This window comes from Xenopus tropicalis, chromosome 9 (assembly GCF_000004195.4).
Source record: "Xenopus tropicalis strain Nigerian chromosome 9, UCB_Xtro_10.0, whole genome shotgun sequence".
NCBI lineage: Eukaryota > Metazoa > Chordata > Amphibia > Anura > Pipidae > Xenopus > Xenopus tropicalis.
Genome location: NC_030685.2, coordinates 68,160,050 through 68,180,878, shown reverse-complemented (window position 1 = coordinate 68,180,878; position 20,829 = coordinate 68,160,050). Strand labels below are relative to the sequence as shown.

General features: G+C 42.3%; 1 protein-coding gene across 2 annotated transcripts in view; it reads left to right on the top strand.

Annotated features, from left to right (window-relative positions):
• The window catches only part of myo3b (myosin 3b), an 82,547-nt gene that overhangs the window by 16,960 nt on the left and 44,758 nt on the right, over positions 1-20,829 (top strand). For both annotated transcript variants that reach the window (XM_031893354.1, XM_012971288.3), the window contains exons 3-15: positions 341-437; positions 1,941-2,057; positions 3,457-3,561; positions 4,939-5,022; positions 6,798-7,000; positions 7,271-7,369; positions 7,455-7,569; positions 9,001-9,127; positions 9,703-9,913; positions 10,604-10,751; positions 11,989-12,142; positions 13,667-13,755; positions 14,532-14,661. In XM_031893354.1, coding sequence (XP_031749214.1) covers positions 341-437; positions 1,941-2,057; positions 3,457-3,561; positions 4,939-5,022; positions 6,798-7,000; positions 7,271-7,369; positions 7,455-7,569; positions 9,001-9,127; positions 9,703-9,913; positions 10,604-10,751; positions 11,989-12,142; positions 13,667-13,755; positions 14,532-14,661 — 1,679 coding nt within the window. The remainder of the gene's footprint in view (positions 1-340; positions 438-1,940; positions 2,058-3,456; positions 3,562-4,938; positions 5,023-6,797; positions 7,001-7,270; positions 7,370-7,454; positions 7,570-9,000; positions 9,128-9,702; positions 9,914-10,603; positions 10,752-11,988; positions 12,143-13,666; positions 13,756-14,531; positions 14,662-20,829) is intronic.

Genomic DNA, 20,829 nt, shown 5'->3' with positions numbered 1-20,829 from the left:
AAAGGAAGCTGCCAGTGCAATGCATTGTGGGTTATGTAGTTCCTGCATGCTGTCTGTAAGCTGTGAAGAAATTGTTACCATTTGTAACATCAGTGTTTTAGTCCCTCCCCTACCAAGTTTTACAGCTGGATTTCAGCATATAAAATGGTATTTATTCCTACTTTTTGAAGGAACAGATTACAGTGATAGGTATATTGGGGGTTTCTATGCTGTGTGGGGCTCTTTAACACATTTTGGTTTAGAAGCCGGAGTTGCTGGGACAAGATGTTATGTATAATAACTTAAACTGGGGAATGGTACAGTAACTGTAATGCTAGAGTTGTACATATCTCCATTGCAGGTACGAACGCATGCATACCAAAAGGCCTTATGTTCTACAGACAAAGGAAAACTCTTGCCTAGATGATGACCTGGTTAACCTTGAAGTTCTGGATGAGGTAAGAATTGTTTTGCCTAATAATAATTATATATGATCCTTAAATAGATCTACTTGCTCTATACAGCTTATACAGTTTCAGTGCTCAAATCCCCCAGGAGCAGAAGATGTTGCTAAATCCACACTCCTTGCAGTCGAGGAGAAGCACTGATAATGGCTAACGTGGCCACAAAATGCCAGTTCTACAGTCTGGGGTTAAAGGGCTAATAATTAAAATCTGTTTATTCCTTAATGAGTTCTAGTTTATCCTGCGCAATCTAATAATAGTTTAGTAATTACAGGCTGAATGATACTTCTTTCCTACGCTTTGTTATTGTTCTTAATGATCTGAGGGGATAGTCATTGAGCTGCTTATATGGAACCTAAAGTTTTTCTGAAAGGTTCTGCTATTGTATTGTTCAGTGTCGGACTGAGGTGTCAGGGGCCCACCGGGGCCGCTACCTGGGAGCCCCCCACCCCAGTTGCAAGTTCCTGCTCCCCCCTCCAACCCACGCACCACATACCACACCCCCTCCGTGATTTGGGTGCAGTTCCTGGCAGGAGGAGCGGGAGTATAGGGCTGGATCAGAAGGGTCGCAGGGCCCACTAGGGTCAGGCTCCACTGGGTTTTTTTCCCGGTGTTCTGCCGGCCCAGTCTGACACTGATATTGTTCATGGAATGTTAACTCATTCCTCTTCTAAGATCAGCAAGTATTGAATTTATGGAAGTGCTTTATGTAGTATTTTCCCTAACCAGGGTCAGACTGTACCCAGACTTGATCCCTATGGCACTCCCCCAATGTCTGATCTCTTTCCCCCAATGCACTGTAGTGGAAAGGTATACATGCTCAAGGGAGGGGATTGGGCGTGCAGTGAGGGACCCTAAGGGGGGTGTGGGGGGCATGGTGAATGCCCCTTTTGGGGGGTGTGGGGGCCCCTGGGCCACCCTGTCCCTAACAGGCCCTATACTTGCACCTTTTACCTCCATGGCAACATGGAATAACCAGAACTCTGGAGTTACTGCCTGCTTCATTGAAGGAGGCAACTAGGGGGCACCCTAATGCTACCATATCACTAAGGTGCCTAAAATAATTTTTTTGCAAAGATTTAAGGGGGTTACAGCCATGCAATGTAGCCATTTAACTAATAAGCACCTTTGTTTTACCCAGACCAAGGTTTTTCACTCACACTAGAGTAAATATATGAACAAGCACCTAACCCAGTGCTTCCAGCTCACAATTTTATGAGAAAAAGTGAATTGTAATCCTGCCATAGGCATGCTGATTTTTTCTACACAAATTGAAGGAAATTAGATTTGTTTTCTTCACATGAAAGGAATAACAGATACCACAGATTGAAGGCAGTCAGAGTGATGGCTAAAATGTGCTTTGTTTCCAGTGCTTCAATGGATTTATAAATCTTAGATTCCGAGGGTGTCAAAGTGAATGCTGACGAAATATAATAATTACTGCAATATCAATACTTAGCTGGCAGATTGTCTTACATCTTTTTTTTCTTCTTTTAGGACACTATAATACATCAGTTACAGACCCGATATGCTGACTTGCAGATTTACACCTACGTTGGGGATATATTAATAGCTTTAAACCCCTTCCAGAATCTCAGCATTTACTCTCCGCAGGTAGGAGAACAAGATGATTTTTAATGCTAACCAAATCCCAGTATCTGATTGGGTATGGTGAAAGAATGGAAGGTTCATTCCCTTGTGGAAAATAGTTACACAGTAACATAGTTACATAGGGTTGAAAAAACCAGAATCCATCAAGTTCAACCCTTCCAAGTAAACCCAGCACTCACAACCTATAGTTACCAATCTATACACTCACATACATAAACTATATATACAAATATCAATACTAACTGTAGATATATGTATCACAATAGCCTTGGATACTATGCTTGTTCAAGAACTCATCCAGGCCCCTCTTATAGGCATTAACAGAATCTGCCATTACCACATCACTAGGAAGTGCATTCCCCAACCTCACTGCCCTCACCGTGAAAAACCACCTACGCTGCTTCAAATGGAAGCTCCGTTCCTCTAATCTAAAGGGGTGACCTCTGGTGCGTTGATTGCTTTTATGGGAAAACACAACACCCCCTATCTGCCTATAATCCCCTCTAATGTACTTGTACAGAGTAATCATTTCCCCCCCAAGCGCCTCTTTTCCAGAGCAAACAACCCCAACCCTGACAGTCTCACCTCATAGTTTTAATCTTCCATCCCCTTTACCAGTTTAGTTGCAGTCTCTGCACTCTCTCCAGCTCATTAATATCCTTCTTAAGGACTGGAGCCCAAAACTGCACTAAAAAAAAATAAAAGCCTCATGCAGTATAATGTGGAATATATTTACGGTGGAATTATCACGTATAGTCACTCTGCCCTGATAATTTTCTGCTAGTGGAGTTATTGATACTTGTAGCCCCTCCCTCCATTGCTGTTAAGGTGAGTGATATCCTTAGACAATTTGCATTTGGTCTTCATTTTTTTTATTTTGGTGTTTAAATTAGTTAGCTTAATGTTCTGCAGCTCTCCAGTTTGGAATTTCAGCAGCTATCTGGTTGCTAGGGTCCAAATTACCCTAGTAAGTAAGTAAAAAAAATTGTCACCTGCGGCTATTCTTTTGTCACGCGGCTATTCTTTTGACGCCCACAATTATTCTTTAGACGCCCGCAACTATTCTTTAGACGCCCGCAACTATTCTTTTTTGACACGCAACAATTTTTGGACCCATGGCGAATTTTTTCATCCATTTCGCGAAACAATCCGCCAATGGCCGCGAATCCATGCCCATCACTATTCAAGAACTATAAAAAGTAAACTGAAAGATGAAGACCATTTGAAAAGTTGCTAAGAATTGGCCATTCTATAACATACTAAAAATTAACTTGAAGGTAACTTGAAGGTGAACCACCCCTTTAAATTGCCGTAAAATGATGCTGAAGGAGGGTCATAAAAAATGTTGATGCATGTTTATTGCTGGCATTTCACTAAAAATCTTCACTTTCTTTCTCTTCAGTTTTCCAAGCTTTACCATGGAGTCAAGCGTGCCTCAAACCCTCCCCATATATTTGCCTCAGCAGATGCAGCGTACCAGGGCATGGTTACCTTCTGCAAAGATCAGGTAAAGCGGTGCCAAATATGCGCTTTCATGCATTCAGCATAATGTACTGTGAACAATGTTTAATGCATCATAATGTTTAATACCCCATTAGCTATCTTTTCTGTGTTATTGAAATAATATGGGCAAGATTCTACAATGTATTAAGTCACCATACAGACTTTTTACTGTGTTAAAAACTAATGAGGTGCTTGATCTTTTTGTGTGTGACTTTACAAACCGGTTCCCTAATAAAATCCCTGCAGGTTTGCAAGATTTCTGCTACAAGGAATTTGACTGCCTTAACCTAGTGAGCATTTTCTCATGCTAAGTACCCCATAGGCTGCCCCAGGGTGGCACTAGGTGCCAAAATGTCCCTGGTAACAGTACCCTGCTCACAGCTTAGTGCCAGGTTACTTGGACTTGAGGCAATAAAACCCTGGCATGAGGTGTAGAGCCCTAGCTAGTTAGTACAAGGCAGTCCTGTTTCTGAACAAGAAAGTGGCGGATATGCTGTACAGAATGCAGGCAGTGCTGTATCCCCAGGGTAGTCACAGGTCTGGCAGGTTTGGAGAGCAAACACCTACGGCTATTTTTTGAAAGTGTAGGGAAAGGCACAAAAGTGCATGACGGTTTGCAACCATTATTAGCACTTTTCTTCCTTGAACTTTGCAAATGAAGCCCACATATTACCTGCTACAGCTGCCCAAACCTCTTGGCCTGACTTACTAAGGTAGCTTAAAGGAATACTGCCATGGGAAAACATGTTTTTTTAAAAAATTCATCAGTTAATAGAGCTTCTGCAGCAGAATGCTGCATTGAAATCTGTTCTTTCAAAAACACAAAGATATTTATTTATATTTAATTTAGATATTTCACATGGGGCTAGCCATATTGTTAATTTTCCAGGATGCTACAGCCATGTTACCTGTGCTCTGATAAACTTCAGTCACACTTTACTGCTGCGCTGCAAGTTGGAGTGATATCCCCCTCCCAGCAGCCGATCAGCAGAACAATGGGAAGGGAGCAAGATAGCAGCTCCCAGTAGATATCAGAATAGCACTCAATAGTAAGAAATCCAAGTCTGGCTTGGGACTCCTCCGGTTACATGGGGAGTAGGAGAAACAATAGCTTACCTAAAAGCAGTTCTAATGTGTAGCGCTGGCTCCTTCTGAAAGCTCAGACTCAGGCACAATGCACTGAGATGGTGCCTACACACCAATATATTTCATTATAATGCCTTTTTAAGAATCATTATCATCCATTTCTCGTGCATAACTGAGAAGAGTCAGACTACGAAAAATAAACACTATTGGAAGTTTTGTTATTGTTTCTGTAGATGAATGCACTCAATTGCTTTGTGCTAATATTTGACACCTCATTATTTCTGCTGCTTGTCAGTGCATTATCATCAGCGGAGAGAGCGGTGCTGGGAAGACAGAAAGTGCCCATCTCATTGTCCAACATTTGACCTTCCTCGGAAAGGTACTTTTGCCCCATTGTGCCATAAAGACATGGAATGTGCAATCTGTTAGATTGGTTTTGTAACATCCTAAAATCAATTACCTCTACACAGATGCTTATATTCAGGGGATCTATTATCCACAACTCTTTTATCCAGAAACACTATAAAAACAGTGTTGTTTCCCATAATGCCATAAAAACACAGTTTTTTAGTTTTGCCTTCTTTGGCTTTTTCTTTGTAATAAGACAGTTGCTTTTACCTACAAGTATCAGTGAGAAGCCAACTAATCTTAACTGATCCTGACTAGCTCCACGAGTGGCCACACCCCTTTTAAATAATAATATTTATGAAATGTGCTTGGATTTAGTATAATAAAAGAAGGTACTATCACCTTCCTCTTGTTAAGCATCCCCAGGAGAAGCATGGTGAACATAATGGCGGGCCAAACAGCGAATGGGAGGAGTGTGAGGGGGGTGGTGACAGCAACAAAAGGGGCAAACTCTGGGTAGGCAGGCAGAAGTTGTACTGTATCGTACCTCCAAAAATTGCATCCTAGGCATTTTCCTTGTCTGCCTACTCCTAGTTCTGGTCCTTCTTGTAGCAACTATATGGATGTGCAAGGAGATATTGATGTGTGGGTTGACCAAACACCCAATGGACCTGTGGGTTGGTTATGGTTCAGGTTGAAATTTGAAGTGACCTGTGCAGGTTGGGGTTGAGTGCAGATCAGACTGGGGAAGTACATAAACTCACAGAAAGGGTACAGAGTGGGATGTTGTGGGTACAGGTTGGGTGCGGGTCCTACAATGACAACATTTAGATGATTAAGGTCAGCTGTAGGTTAAGCCTTTGCTTACCTGCACTATAGTGAGAGTGTTTGGACGCATGTATCTTTAATGAATAGGGTCAGTCAGCTGCTATTCACATTCATTTTAAGCACAACTGGACTTGGATGTGGATCTCTTGGGCTGATGGAATCCAGGGTCAGACTGGGGGGTGCAGGGCCCACCGGGGCTACTGATTCAGAGGCCCCTGCACTCCCCAATGGGCTCCCACAGCGGCCTTCACACCTCCCTGCAGGGGGCCCCCCACCCGTCCAACCCCCTTGCGAACACGCAAACAAGTGAAACTTACCTTCAGTGCGTCGGGGGAGGGAGACCGGTGGGGGGATTGGGTCTGGGCCGCCGGGGCCAACTGGGTTTTTTCCCAGTTTACTGGCAGACCAGTTCGACCCTCATGAAATCCTTCAGTTTTTGTGAATTCACTCGGGATCACAAACACAGCTGCTAGTGAGTTTAAGACAACTGTGGGAATCTATCAACCCAAGAGATACAAATCCAATACTGCTAATGTGAAGGAATGCTGTGGGTATTCTGCAGATTTAAGGTAGTGGCCTTACATCGGTTGCAGCATACTATCCATAAAATACTGGGACATTTTTGCCAAACCCCAATCAACCCTCATTTTGACATTGCACTGTAGCGGAAGTTTGGGTTCAATCTTTTTTGGTCTGTGAATTTGGGCTGTTCCATCTAAAGTGGAACAGAAGGGATGTATCCTGGGTGACAGTGGTTTTTACAACTCTCATTTTCTATACAACAATATATCAACTAGAAAGAAAATCTAAAAAATAGTCCTAGAAAGATGGTAGATGTTATAAACAGAAAATCACCCTCTGTTTAGAATCCACAACTTTACTTCCTATCTACTTTATAACACGTATTATGTTTTTTTAGCATAGTGTCAAATGCTGCTATATCTATGGCCTGCTGATATATATGTTTATTCTGTTAAGGCAAATAACAGAGCACTGAGAGAAAAGATTCTGCAAGTGAACCCACTGGTTGAAGCCTTTGGCAATGCATGTACAGTTATCAATGACAACTCCAGCCGCTTTGGGAAATACCTGGAAATGATGTTTACACCTACTGGAGCAGTGATGGGTGCAAAGATTTCAGAATATCTCTTGGAGAAATCAAGGGTCATCAAGCAAGCTGTGTAAGTCTAGTGTAGTGTAGTGTGTAGGCAGATACTGATGGTGGGAACATGGTAATGGATTCATTTACTGCCCAGTGCATGTAGCTCGCTGTGCTGGCACCATATACTAGATTGATGCTAGCCTTAAGTTCCTTCTAATAATCTATTGTGGAGGTCTATGATACCATATTCCAAGTATATATGTTATTTTCTGCTCAGTGACCACTAATCGTCAGCAGTATGTGCGGGAGAGTTTGCTTTGTAATGACTGATATATTCTCTTTTACGCAGAGGGGAGAAAAATTTCCATATTTTTTATTACATTTATGCTGGACTGCACCATCACAAAAAGCTGTCAGAATACAGACTGCCGGAAAAAAAGCCGCCTAGGTAAGAAGGGTCATTCTTGTCATTTAGTTTTAAAAAATGCTGTTTTTAATATTGTGTTAATTACAATTATTTTTTTAATTTTAAGCTATATCAACAATGAAACGGGGACAGTAATGCAGGATATTGTCAATAATGAATCGTATAGAAGGCAGTTTGCAGCAATTCAACATTGCTTCAGAATCATAGGATTCAGTAATGAGGTAAGTAATAGGTGTGGAACACAAGAGTCAGAGGGCAGTGGGCACACAAGAGCTGGATAGTAATTAGATAACAGCAGCTAGAGGAAAATGAGTTCATAACATTTGGAAAGTAAAGGATATACTAACATATAGAGGGCAATAAACTCAAGAGAGCTTGAAGGCCTTGAGTAGTATATGGGGGCATGGATTCAAGGGAGCTTGAGGGACACATTTTTCAACAAATGGTGGTCTTGCCCTTCATTTTGAACAGCTTGAAGGTAGTGAGTTCACAACTGCTGATTGGTCATGGGTTCCTATCAGTTCAAGATATAAGTTCAAGTGGAGGAGGACAGTGGGATTCCTGTAGATTATTGGCAGTTGCAGCATACTGTCCCTCACTGCACTGAATTTAAAATTGGGCATGGACATGGCATTGTTGTGGAATCTACACCCAGTTTTGATATATGAATTTTGGACTGTCCTATCTAGATTGGAACAGGGGGATGTATGCTGGTGGCAGTGGTTTTGATAACCCTCATGTACTATACAACAGGATATCAACTAGAAAGTCCATTTAGGACATAGCTGCATAGAAAACTTTCTTCTACTCTGAATAAACTAAGGTTGCCTGAATATTTCTGTCTGTGTTAGACTGCATTTTCTGCTAACAGTTTGCCTTCTGTTGAATACTGGAAATAGTTTATATGTTTCTGCGAATGTTACAGCTCTTTCATGTGTATGGCAGCCTTAATGTGCTCTGGAGTCTATGATAGAAAAGAATCACCCTTTCCCTGACATTTCAGAACATTCATTGCCAGCTTACAGGTTACTTTATCAGAAAAATGGTGAGAGTTGCCATTGTGCAGAACAATAACGCAAACAATACAGGACAAATAAAAGACATTACTGAGGGATATAAAACATGTGGGCCTTTATCTCCAGTTGGGTAGTCACCTACAACTCTCCGTACTCTCACAGGAGAGACAGAACATGAGTTCTTGCTAAGCTCCCCTACATTACTCATCTAGCCAATTACAACAAACATTACACTTCTGGAGCAGGGCTGGCCTTAGCTTTTTGGTTTAGAGAGAACAGTATCAGATGGGATCCTGGGGACAAAAATGCAAGTTCACCAGAAGTTAAATGTATCTTTTCAACCAAAATAATCTATTTTCAGATGCTTACTTTTTGGAATGATTTGCTTTTCTATTCTGCCTCTCTCAAATCTGGAATGTCCCTGTTGCTGCTAGGGGCAATAGCAATAGCAACAGGGCTTTGTAGCAGGGACAGCTGGGTTGTTGGGCATGTCCAACAATAAAAAATAGGCTATTAGACTTACATATTCCTATCTACACTTTTAAAAGGTCTTAACTTTGTTTTGAAGTTAACTCCTTTCCAACCTCAGAGCCACAAGTATTTTCTGTGTATCTTTAATTTTTGTTTCTTTAACAGGAAGTCCACTCAGTGTACAGAATTTTGGCTGGAATATTAAATACAGGAAATATTGAATTTACAGCTATTTCTTCTAAACATCAGATTGATAAAAGTGAGGTACCAAACGGAGAAGCCTTAGAAAATGGTAATTCTCAATGACACAAAAAAAACGATGTGTAGAAGTTGATGTGTTTTTAAGTTAGCTCTTCGCTGAAACTTAGATTGTAAGCTCCATTGGTACTGAGGTAAAAGGACATACATTGAATTGTTCTTAATCGGTAAGCACCAATTTTTGGATTCAGCCTGACCCCGAATCATTCATGAAAGATTCGGCCGAATACCTAAGTGAATCCAAATTTGCAAATTAGGATAAGGAAGGGTTAAAGAGAACCGCTCGGTGAAAAATTTTCAATTCCGTGTTTATTTCCTGTTATTTATATAGCACTGACACATTTCCACAGATCTTTACAGAAATTATACATCATTCACATCAGTCTCTGTCCCACATGAGTTTACAATCTAAGGTCCCTATCACACAACCTATAGGCAATTTATTTAGGAGCCGATTAACCTGTTTATATGTTTTTGGAGTGTGTGAGGAAACCAGAGTATGCGGAGGAAACCCACACAGACACAAGGAGAACATACAAACTGCTATATAACTATAGTAATATACTTGAGTGCATACTTACTCTTTATAATGTATTTGTTCTTTTGCAGCTGCCTCCCTTCTCAGCATTGGTTCAGAAGAACTCCAAGAAGCTCTCACCTCCCATTGTGTAGTAACTAGAGGCGAAACCATTATACGGACAAATACAGTGGACAAAGCGGCTGATGTCCGGGATGCAATGTCCAAAGCTCTGTATGGCAGACTTTTTAGCTGGATAGTTAATAGGATCAATACACTTCTGCAGCCAGACAAAAATATATGGCAAGTAGCAAATGTTGCACAATATTTGGGTATGAGACTGATGTGTTACCAGTAAGCGGGGGCAACCATGTCATGGGCTTATATGTCATTTTTTCCATAGACATAGCAAGCAACTCTCAAGGCGTAAAGAGGAAATAGATGTAAAATATAGCTTTTGTCCGTGAAAACAGGGTTGCTGTGATCAAGGCCCTACTGCTGCGTAGAACTGCAATGCTCCCTGCCTCTTTAGAAAGCCAGTGGCTGACCGAGCATGATAGGTAGCATATACAAGAACTGTATTCCATGTCCACCATACTAAAACCCCTGCCTTATATCTTTAAAGAGCCCAAAATAACATTTTTTGATAACTATTAACCTCAAATCACTAATGCTTCCTTTTAACAGTAGGATCTGTAAAAATGTTTGTTGGCAGGGGCCACAATACACTCCAATTTGTTGGCTCTTCCAGATTAATGATGACCCCTTACATATACCAGTGACGAACATAAGCCAAATATATTTTCCATTTGGAAGCCGTCATAAAGCCCCTGAGCCCAGAACCCTTGTTAGCAAAAAAAAAAAAGATTAACGTGGACAACCCCTGTTTGGTCAGCATTAGAGCAACTAGTCCAATCATCATCGTCAGTTTACTGTGCAAAGTTTTGGAATGAAACTTACTGTAGAACTTCTTTCCTTTGTCTTTCTATAAAGTAATGCAGAAAGTGGAATGAACGTTGGAATTCTAGATATTTTTGGATTTGAAAACTTCAAAAGGAACTCCTTCGAGCAGCTTTGCATTAACATTGCCAATGAACAGATCCAGTTTTATTTTAATCAGCATATATTTGCACTGGAACAGGTAGGTTAATTCCTTCCTATCAGAACTGCAAAGCCTATTCAAATATACATATCTGGTATTAGATAAATCACAGCAGGTGGAATGTACCTAAACTGGAACTGATTATAACTACGTTTTGCCCTACAAGTTGACTAATTTACGCCAGAACTGTATGATGATCTGTGCATTTGTGGCCCCTTAAATATCTAGCCAGTTGGAATTTAAGGTGATTCAGAGACATGTCTATTAAATACATGTTTATTTAAAATAAATAATAATAGCTCAGCACTGCTAGCTGGATTTTTTAGACATGTCCCTAATTTTCAAGTGATCTGCTCATCCCACTGGAAATACTAAATAAGTCAATGGCCCTCACAGCTAGATATGCTTTTAAATGCCAGACTGGAAAGCCGGAATGCAGTTAAGCAATGAAAACCAACGGAAAAATAAAAAGACCATTTGCAAATAGCATAGAATACTGTTATCTTTCCAAATGACCTTTAAGCTGAGGCGCTTTGTTTTTTCCTAAGCTCTAACTCCCAGCACCCTGGGCCCACATTGTCATGTTGCATTGGTTTATTGATCTTTTCTGCAAGAACAGGTCTTAACAATAATAATTTTTATTCTTTGTATTTTAAAAAGAAAATATTATTTAAATGTTACCCTTTTTATTCTATATCAGACCTCTTGCTAGCAGACAACTCACTGTCTTTCATGGATTAACCTTAAAAATGCAGAATGTATAACAATGGCAGCTGTGCAGCAGATCATATGAGCTAAGGCACCTTCTTATAATCTATTATTTTGTTTTTGAGCTTTTGCCAATAAAGGAACCTGCCCCATTACATGGTGCTTACACACAACCCAGGCTTGCCTGCATCAGACTCAGTGACACAGTGAGGGTCTTAGCTGCTGAGTTGCTCCTTCTTGCTGCTGAGTAGAAGTTAGATCCATTCTAAAAGCATAGCGTTTACGTCCAGAATAATGCACTGCTAATGCATACACTGTACATAGGCATAGTCAGGGCTATTAATGCCTGGGCATCAGGGCTGGCCAAATGCATTTGCCCTCCAGTAAAGAGGAAAAATAACTGCCAGCTGCATCTTCCCATGTGGTAGCCTTGTCTGTATTGTACTGATCTCTAGGAATCACTGGAGCAATAAATTGCAGCAGCCTGTAGAGCTGGAGGGCACCATGCTGTCTTTCAATTTTTTGTAGCTGGAAACCATGTCTCAGCATTTGAGTCTCTCTCTTACAGATGGAATACCAGAGTGAAGGAATCGACGCCGCCTTGGTGAAGTACGAGGACAACCGGCCACTCTTAGATACTTTTCTCCAAAAGCCAATGGGTCTTCTGTCCCTGCTCGATGAAGAGAGCAGATTTCCACAAGCAACTGACCAAACTTTAGTTGGTAGGAACATGTTTGCTAAAGTGTAAGAGGGCATGAAATGTAATGCAGAATATTACTGTGCTTATCTGTGTATTGGGAAAGAATACATAGAACTATTTCACTGTGTTAGTATGGCTGCTATGGGTACCCAATGGGGAGGCCTGTGAAATGAGTTTCCCCCTAGAAAACAGTTACAACAAAAACACCATTAACCCACATTTGTAATAAAAAGCACTAAGTTTGCCCAGGAGCAGTAACTAATAGCATCAAATAAGACGTTTGCTTTTAAACAGGTGACCAGAAAATGCTGCCTGATGATTGATTGCTATGGGTTACTGCTCCTGGACAAACCTAGTGTCTTTTATCACATAACCCCATAAGGAGAACATTCAGAGGTTAACACAGGCTTCTAGCAGTTTGGAACATTCTTGTTGTGTTATCGTTAAAATCCCATAGGATAGTGTGAATTGTGGACACAGATTGCCCCAAAAAGTAGTGATGCAATTCACCGATTCTATGAAAAAAGCACATATGTATCATAGCTTAGTGCCAGGCATCACACAGAATGGAGCTGAATGAGGCAATAAGTGTATTCCATAAACAGAAGAATAAATAGAAATGCATTTAGTTTGTTATTCTTGTTTCTATCTCCTGCTCTGGATAATGACAGAAATATGTTGTACAGTACTGTATTCTCCTGAGCGACTGACCTAATGATTGCTGAACAATATGGTAGCAAGCTGCAGTAAGTCCATTTAGCACCCGGCTCTCTTGCATGAGTGAGAATGGTAATTTGTTTTATCAAAAAAAAGAACTCAAGAAAAAAGAAAGAGGCATGGGAGGTCAGGGTATGCTTTATTAAGTAGATGTCTGGCAGCCTTTATTGTAAATATTGTCAAAGAACTGCATGTAGGCGTTCTAAGTGGCTACCAGAAAACAGTGGCTGTAGCCAAGTAATGTTATCGACGAAGATGGTAAAAGAGACAGAATTACCCAGATCAGGTGGGGCTCTCATTGGTTAAATCCATCATATTTATTCGGCTGTTGTTCCGAGGGGAGCTGGAGATTCTTTGAGCAAATGTTCCTTTTATAATACAACCTTGATGCTGCTAGACTAACGTATATGATTTCATGCATGGCAGTATGTTGGAGCATGCGATTATGGATTCGTAGTACAGCAAAACATGGTCAAAGTAGAGCAGCAGCAGTGCTTACATCCCCTTTAAAAGGCATGTAACCCTTTAAAACACACCAAGGTCAAAATTGATGGGAGTGCTATGCTAAGCAATTGGGCAATTTACATTCATTATATTTTTTCAGATGCCAGGATATTAGAGGGAATGTAGACTGTTAATATGAATGAATCAGTTTCCCACCATGATCCAGTTAAAAAACTTGTCTGATGTCTAATGTAAATAGCAAAAGTGCTTAGAAAAGCATTCCTGTGAATTTCATGTTCACTTATTTTAAAGGTTTACTTATCCTTTATGTTTTCCTTTCATACATCCTTTATAATAAATAACACAAGGAATATTTATTTTGCAGACAAATTTGAAGATAACCTGAGATGCAAATACTTTTGGAGGCCAAAGGGCGTTGAGCTTTGTTTTGGCATTCAGCACTATGCTGGGAAGGTAAAGTGTCTTTCTTTGCAAGGGGTACAAGGTTGGGCATGATATTGCAGTCACGGTCACCTCCTGCGGGTACAAAGCCACACCAACACTACAGGCGGTAAAGGGGAAGCCAACCTTTACATTCACTTTTTGTGTGTATAAAACTCCCTATTCTAGGCAACTTTTCAGTCAGTCTTCATTATTTCATTTCAATTAAGTAGTTGCAAGTGCTTTGTTGCTCAAGTGTTTAGTAGCTTTTAGTAGACAAGACATGTGCCTGCACTCTTGGGTCAGGTAATCTTCATTCAAAATGTGGTGCTCATTGCTTCTTACAGTGGGAATGTGTAACCAGTGTTCAACTGTGGTTTAACTCCATTTATCCACTGCCAGATATCAATTGGGGATTCTGGGACTTGTGTTTTCCCCCCGCCTTGGGCAGAAGGATAGTGTTTTGGACCAGTGGTCAACCTAACAATCTGGCCAAACTCAGTGAATCTGCCCTTTAAAGTATGTCTTATATTGGCATTGCAGGGTAAATCATTCCTATTACGGGGTGCTACAAATTGCCACTTGTGCTCGATTGCTTTGAGAAAAGCTTTTACAAAGGGAAAACTTCTCACTATTGTTTTGTCCAACGCACAATTTGAAAGTTGAAATAAGTTTTGAAAAATGCGGCAAATTTGTACGCAATTGTGAAATTCTGGAGAATCTCCAGTATCTATCATCTGTTGATCAGCCGCACATGTCCTGTGCAATGCTTTTCACATTGAGTTTCCTTTTCTTCTCTGTCCCATAAGGTTCTGTACAACGTTTGTGGGTTTCTGGAGAAGAACAGAGACACGCTCCCAGCTGACATCGTAGTTGTGCTGAGAACATCAGAAAACAAACTCCTCCAGCAGCTGTTCTCGAGCCCATTGACCAAAACAGGTACTTGCTTCAATGGCTTCCTGGCGATGAGTTGTACAGCGGCGCATTCAGACATGCAAACACAATCAGCTTTACCCAGCAGGATGCAGCAGCTGCCTAATATTCTGTTATGGGCTCACAGTTGCAAGATGGGGCTTTACTCCCCGCAGTGCTGAACTATTAACTGGTACTTCCATGTCTCTGAAACCCTCTCTTATACTTCATTGGCTAGGTAGGCTGCCCCAAGGATCACAGTGCATGGAAGCACTTTGCATATATATGAGGATATTAAGATACTTGGTTGGAAACAATCTTGTTAGGAAAATTGCCATCAGTTTGGCATAATGCAGTTTCACTTATTAATTCATAACTCGTAACATTCGTAACAATCATTCATTTGTAACAATCAAAGTTTTCATTATTTCAGTATTGCTATAATTTGCTAGGTGGTGATTGGTTCTTACCCCACCAGAAGTGGAATGAGTACCAGGGGGAGTGGGGTGGTCCCTGATGGGGCCTACTGGGGATACTGTGGCATTATCTAATAGGTGGGGAGGATAGCAAGTACAGGGGTGGGCATGGGTGTTGGGGGAAAGGCAAATGCAAACTTTACACCCAGGGGGCTATAGTTACATTACTGAACACCAGAGATAATCCTTCTACCTGTTAGTTAATTCCTCCTTTCATTACAGTCATATATCAAATCTATTCCCCCATATTTGCTGGACGTCTTGTGGATTTATCCCCTCTTTCCCCACTATCCTGCATAGGATTGCCATCTTTTCTTTCTTTACAATTCAGTCAGGGGGCAGGGCCAGTGACATCAGAGGCGGGGCAGGTGATCTTTGGGGCGGGTCAGTTATGTATAGGGACAGTCAATGATGTTTGTGGGAGGGGCTTTGATGCGGCAGCCTGTGATTAGACAAATAGCTTGTCAATTAGGGGACAGGATATCACCCACTGTAATTTCCCTTGAAACGTAACTTACCTGCTTAATTAATAATGCCTAGAATCATTACTCAAGGTCCTCTAAAATCCAAAACAGTGGAGCAGAGAAAAAAAGCAAGGGGGTGACAGAACAGGGACAAGGACATGACAAGTGTGTCCAATATGCCCCTGGATCACTTTGAATCTCGGCTGGCATTTCTGAATTAGCCATAACTATATTTCCAGCGTACCTAATTAATAGCAAAGCATTTCTCCATTCAGCAAGTTTCACATTTTGAGAAAATACTGAACTTTATAATTCCTTAGACATTGCATAATGCCAGAATAATTCCCATGCAGTCAGTAGCGTGTCTGGGCTGACATTCAAAATAGCTCCAGGCCAGTCTGAGGCTGCCCAGAAGCAAAAGGCATTGTCCTGATCTCCCCAGAACCTTACTATTATATGCCCCCCACACCACCCCTACAATCGCCCCATATCAGCGAGGAGAAGAAATGCAGAGGCTCCCTCTTCCCTTTTTCTAATATCCTTTTTACAATGGCAGCCATGTTTCTTCATTTGGCAGACCCGACACTTTCTGTTCATCCCTTGTGAAGGGCAGTTTGCGAAGGCAATGCCAATTATATAAAGAATCGGAGAGAGCCCAGCCAGTAATAGCAAATTCTGCCAACCAAATGGCCCTTCAGTTCTTTGTCAATGAATAGTAAATATCAGTTTATGGCTACAAACACTAATATTAAAAGAAGTAAATTTGTGTTTGGTCCTTGAGTCTATTCCCCCTTCAGATATCACATACAGCAGTGGGAGATATATATTATTCATGTGTATAATTCTACTACAAATGGATCTGGCAGTATTAACCCTGATTTTGCCAAAAGCCTTTCCATTATGTGTTTCAGAAAACATATTCTGCTTGGTTAAATAGCATGATCCCTAATGGTCTATTTTAGTGATGTCCAACTGGCGGCCTATGGGCCACATACAGCCTGAGGCCCCCCTCTATGTGGCCCCCCTATCTGTCTGGCTGCTGTGACTGCTTACCTTTGTGTAAGCATTAAGCCCTTGAATTGTTTATACCTGTTAGGCCCTCCATTGTTCATCTATGTTGCCTATGTGTGCCATACTCTGCCTGCCCTATGCTGCCTGTGTGCCATACTCTGCCTGCCCTATGCTCCCTGTGTGTGCCATACTCTGCCTGCCCTATGCTCCCTGTGTGTGCCATACTCTTCCTCCCCTATGCTCCCTGTGTGTGCCATACTCTGTCTGCCCTATGCTCCTTGTGTGTGCCGTACTCTGCCTGCCCTATGCTGCCTGTATGTGCAGTGTCGGACTGGGGTGCCAAGGGCCCACCAGAAAACCTTAGACTCACTCTGACTGACACCACTGTGTCACCACTGACACCTGGGCCCACCGGGAGTTTTCCTGGTATCCTGGTGGGCCAGTCCGACACTGTGTATGTGCCATACTCTGCCTGCCCTACACTGCCTGAGTGCCATACTCTGCTTGGCCTATGTTATCTGTGCGAGGTGAACCTGGCGGGGGGGTTTGTTCTGGGATTCCGGCCCTTGATACCACAGAAGTTGGACAGCATTGGTCTATTTTGTCTTGGAAGATTTTGTTTGCTTAAACTCTTTTGTCTGTAGATGGCACTATTGGGCTCCTGGCTATTTCTTGTAGAAAATATATTGCAGCATCAAGATTTATCTGTCTGTGCCTGCGTAAGATCAGATAGAGGGATTTATTGTTGCCAAGATGATAAAGATGCATTTAGTGTTTAATAAACTAGATGGACTTTTCCCCTAGAGATACGGCCACCAAGCTGGACACTATAATCACTCACCCACATCTTCCAAACATTTCTGTCGTGGCTGTAGCAGAACTTTAGTTGTGTGCAAGAGAAGTCACTGCTTTTTATACTCACTTTGTAGTTTTCCCTGATATTGGGTGCCTTGGGCATAGCCGGGGGTGCTGTGGCCCAAATCTGAATTGTAATTGTAAGGGATGCACAAACTTTGAATCCAGCTATTGTCAAACTACAGCTCCCAGAATTCCACCAACAGACGTCAACAAAAGCTGCAGGGCTGCAGGTTAGAAATTAATTCTGTATATAACTGCATAGCTATAGCAGACAGGGGACAATGAAAATAGGGGGTTTAACCCTCAATGTGCCAGCCTAAGGTAAGCATTGGTTTACTATGCTCTACACTGCACTGGATTGGCCCCTTCTATTATAAGCCATGAAAGGCATAAAAGTAACTAGATGTTGCTGGGCCCCACAGCAAATTCAATTTAGGGCCCAAGTTGACCTATTCTACCAAGATATATTGAAGCTGCTCATTATCTAGGGCCTTACAGTGGTGCCCTCTACACTCCTGCCAGCGCAGGGCCTGTTTCCTCTGGGTACAGACAGTAGTGCATAATGAGGCATCAGAAATTTTTTAAGCGTAAAATAAATTATGTATCTCACCCCCAGAATATATAGAAATACACTGAAAGTACTGAATCATTAAGTGCCACTGGGTCCCCTATTCCTCCTGCCCCCCCCCCCCCCCCCCCAGCAGTGTCCGGGGCTGCTTGTTCTGTGGCTACAAGCCTGATTAAAACAAATGCAATATCCAATTTCCCTGGAGGTAGGAAAACATGCCTAACAGCTATTTACAGACAGGACAAGCACAGGTAGCTCTAAATATAAGAAAGGCCGAAGTGCAAATATCAGCCTCTCACCTAACCCCCGGGCCTATTCATCCACCTGCTCCTACTAGGGCATAGCATACCTCCCAACATTTGAAAAATGAAAAGAGGGACAAAAAGACCTTTTTGACCACGCCCACTTTGGGGCCACGCCCCAATTGCCACACCCCATTTTTAAAATAGTTAAAATAGTGCCCACGATGGCCCAATAGACAGCACCCCATAGAAAGTACCCTCCATACACAATGCCCCCATACACATTGCCCCCATACACAGTGCCCCCATACACAGTAGCCCTCCTTACACAGTGCCCCCCATACACAGTGCCCCCCCATACACAGCGCCCCCATACACAGTGCCCCCATACACAGTAGCCCTCCTTACACAGTGCCCCCCCATACAGTGCCCCGAATACACAGTAGCCCTCCTTACACAGTGTCCCCCCTACAGTGCCCCCATACACAGTGCCCCCCCATACACAGTGCCCCCCATACACAGTGCCCCCCATACACAGTGCCCCCCCATACACAGTGCCCCCCATACACAGTAGCCCTCCTTACACAGTGCCCCCCATACACAGTAGCCCTTCATACACAGTGCCCCCCCATACACAGTAGCCCTCCTTACACAGTGCCCCCCATACACAGTAGCCCTTCATACACAGTGCCCCCCCCATACACAGTGCCCCCCCCATACACAGTAGCCCTCCTTACACAGTGTCCCCCCATACACAGTAGCCCTTCATACACAGTGCCCCCCATACACAGTGCCCCCCCCCATACACAGTGCCCCCCCATACACAGTAGCCCTCCTTACACAGTGTCCCCCCATACACAGAGCCCCCCATACACAGAGCCCCCCCATACACAGAGCCCCCCATACACAGTGCCCCCATACAGTGCCCCCCATACACAGTACCCCCCCAATTGCCCCCATAGTGAGTACCTCATACAAAGCGGCCCCCATTGCGGCCCCCATAGACTTCTTGGGCTCCTGCTCCTTACTCGGCTCCTCGTAAGGCGGCGACAGGTCCTTTTATAAGGTTGCGCCCGTGCGTACGTGTGACGTCACACGTACGCACGGACGCAACCTTATAAAAGGACCTGTCGCCGCCGTGCGAGGAGCCGAATAAGGAGCGGGAGCCCATATATTTATTTTTATTTGTTTTGTTTAATCATGCATTGATTGGCCCAAAGCAAACTACAAACCACAACACTGCAAAGTCAGCAGGACAACTAACTGCATAAATCACTGGAACTCATTTTCATTGAATACCAAAATAAATTTATAGTGCATTTGTTTGTTTGGTTGTTTGTTTATGCCAATTTAACATTTTTTTTTTAATCTAAAGATCAATGGTATCAGTTTATTAGAATGGCTCCAGCCTCCGGGGCAGTGAGTTTCAGTTCTGCCCCTCCCTTCCCTAAACTAATAACTGGGGGAGAAATGAGCTGCCCCCCGGTGCTGGTTCAGTAGCACTCTCTCCAGTAGAAGGGGAGGCTAGCCTCTGTGGGAAGTACTGTACAGGTATGGGATCCGTTATCCTGAAATCTGTTATCCAGAAAGCTCAGATTGATGGGAAGGCCATCAATACAGTTCTATTTTAAGCAAATAATTCTAATATTTTGAAATGATTTCCTTTTTGTACTTGATGGTTACTGAATTACAGGAGTCCATATTGGTGGAAAACAACCCTATTGGGTATTATCATATTAAGTATGGTGATCCAAATTATGGAGAGATCCCTTATGCAGAATACCTCCAGGTTTAGCATTCTGGATAATAGATCCTATATACCTGTATAAGGTCTCAGCTAATATAAAGCAGCAAGGACTATGCATGCTACTGCCAACAAGGCTCATAGGAGTTATTAGTGCAGCAACATCTTGAGTGTAGAAAAAATCGTATTAGTCACGATAATATCGTATTGGCGATCCGAAAGTCCCGAAATTTTCATACCGAACAATTGTAAACAGCGGTAAAACCTTTGCGATTTTTTCGTGCAAACGTCCGAAAAAGTCGTGCGCCGTACGAAAAAGTCGTGCGGACGCCCGAAAAAATCGGCGAAAATACGCTCGGATCGTTCGCACGAACGCTCGTGCGTTCATGCTTTTGTAAATGTGCCCCTTAGTGTATGTGTATCTTATAGTATCATTCCATTATGTATTTCACTTTATGAAAAGCTCATTAACCGCACACAGATGCGCTGTGTGAGCGACTAGTGAAATCATTCTGCTTTGTTTATATCCATGATGGATAGCCCATGGCCCCGGGAAAATATTGCTGAGATTCCATAAGCAAAAAAAAAAGCTTCATGAGTTCTCAGGTATGAGAGCATCTGGCAATTAACCTGAGCTATTATTGCATCTGTCAGAGACAGAATTATGTACGGCAGCTGCTAGCATCTTGTATATATAGAAAAGAAGGAGAAATTGCTGCTGTGCACTCAATAATACCATCACTGTACAGTAACAAGTGTGTGTGCATTGAGGACTTTTACTGATGCCAACATTCTTGTAAATGCTCACATCCTGATAAATGTTATTGTTTAT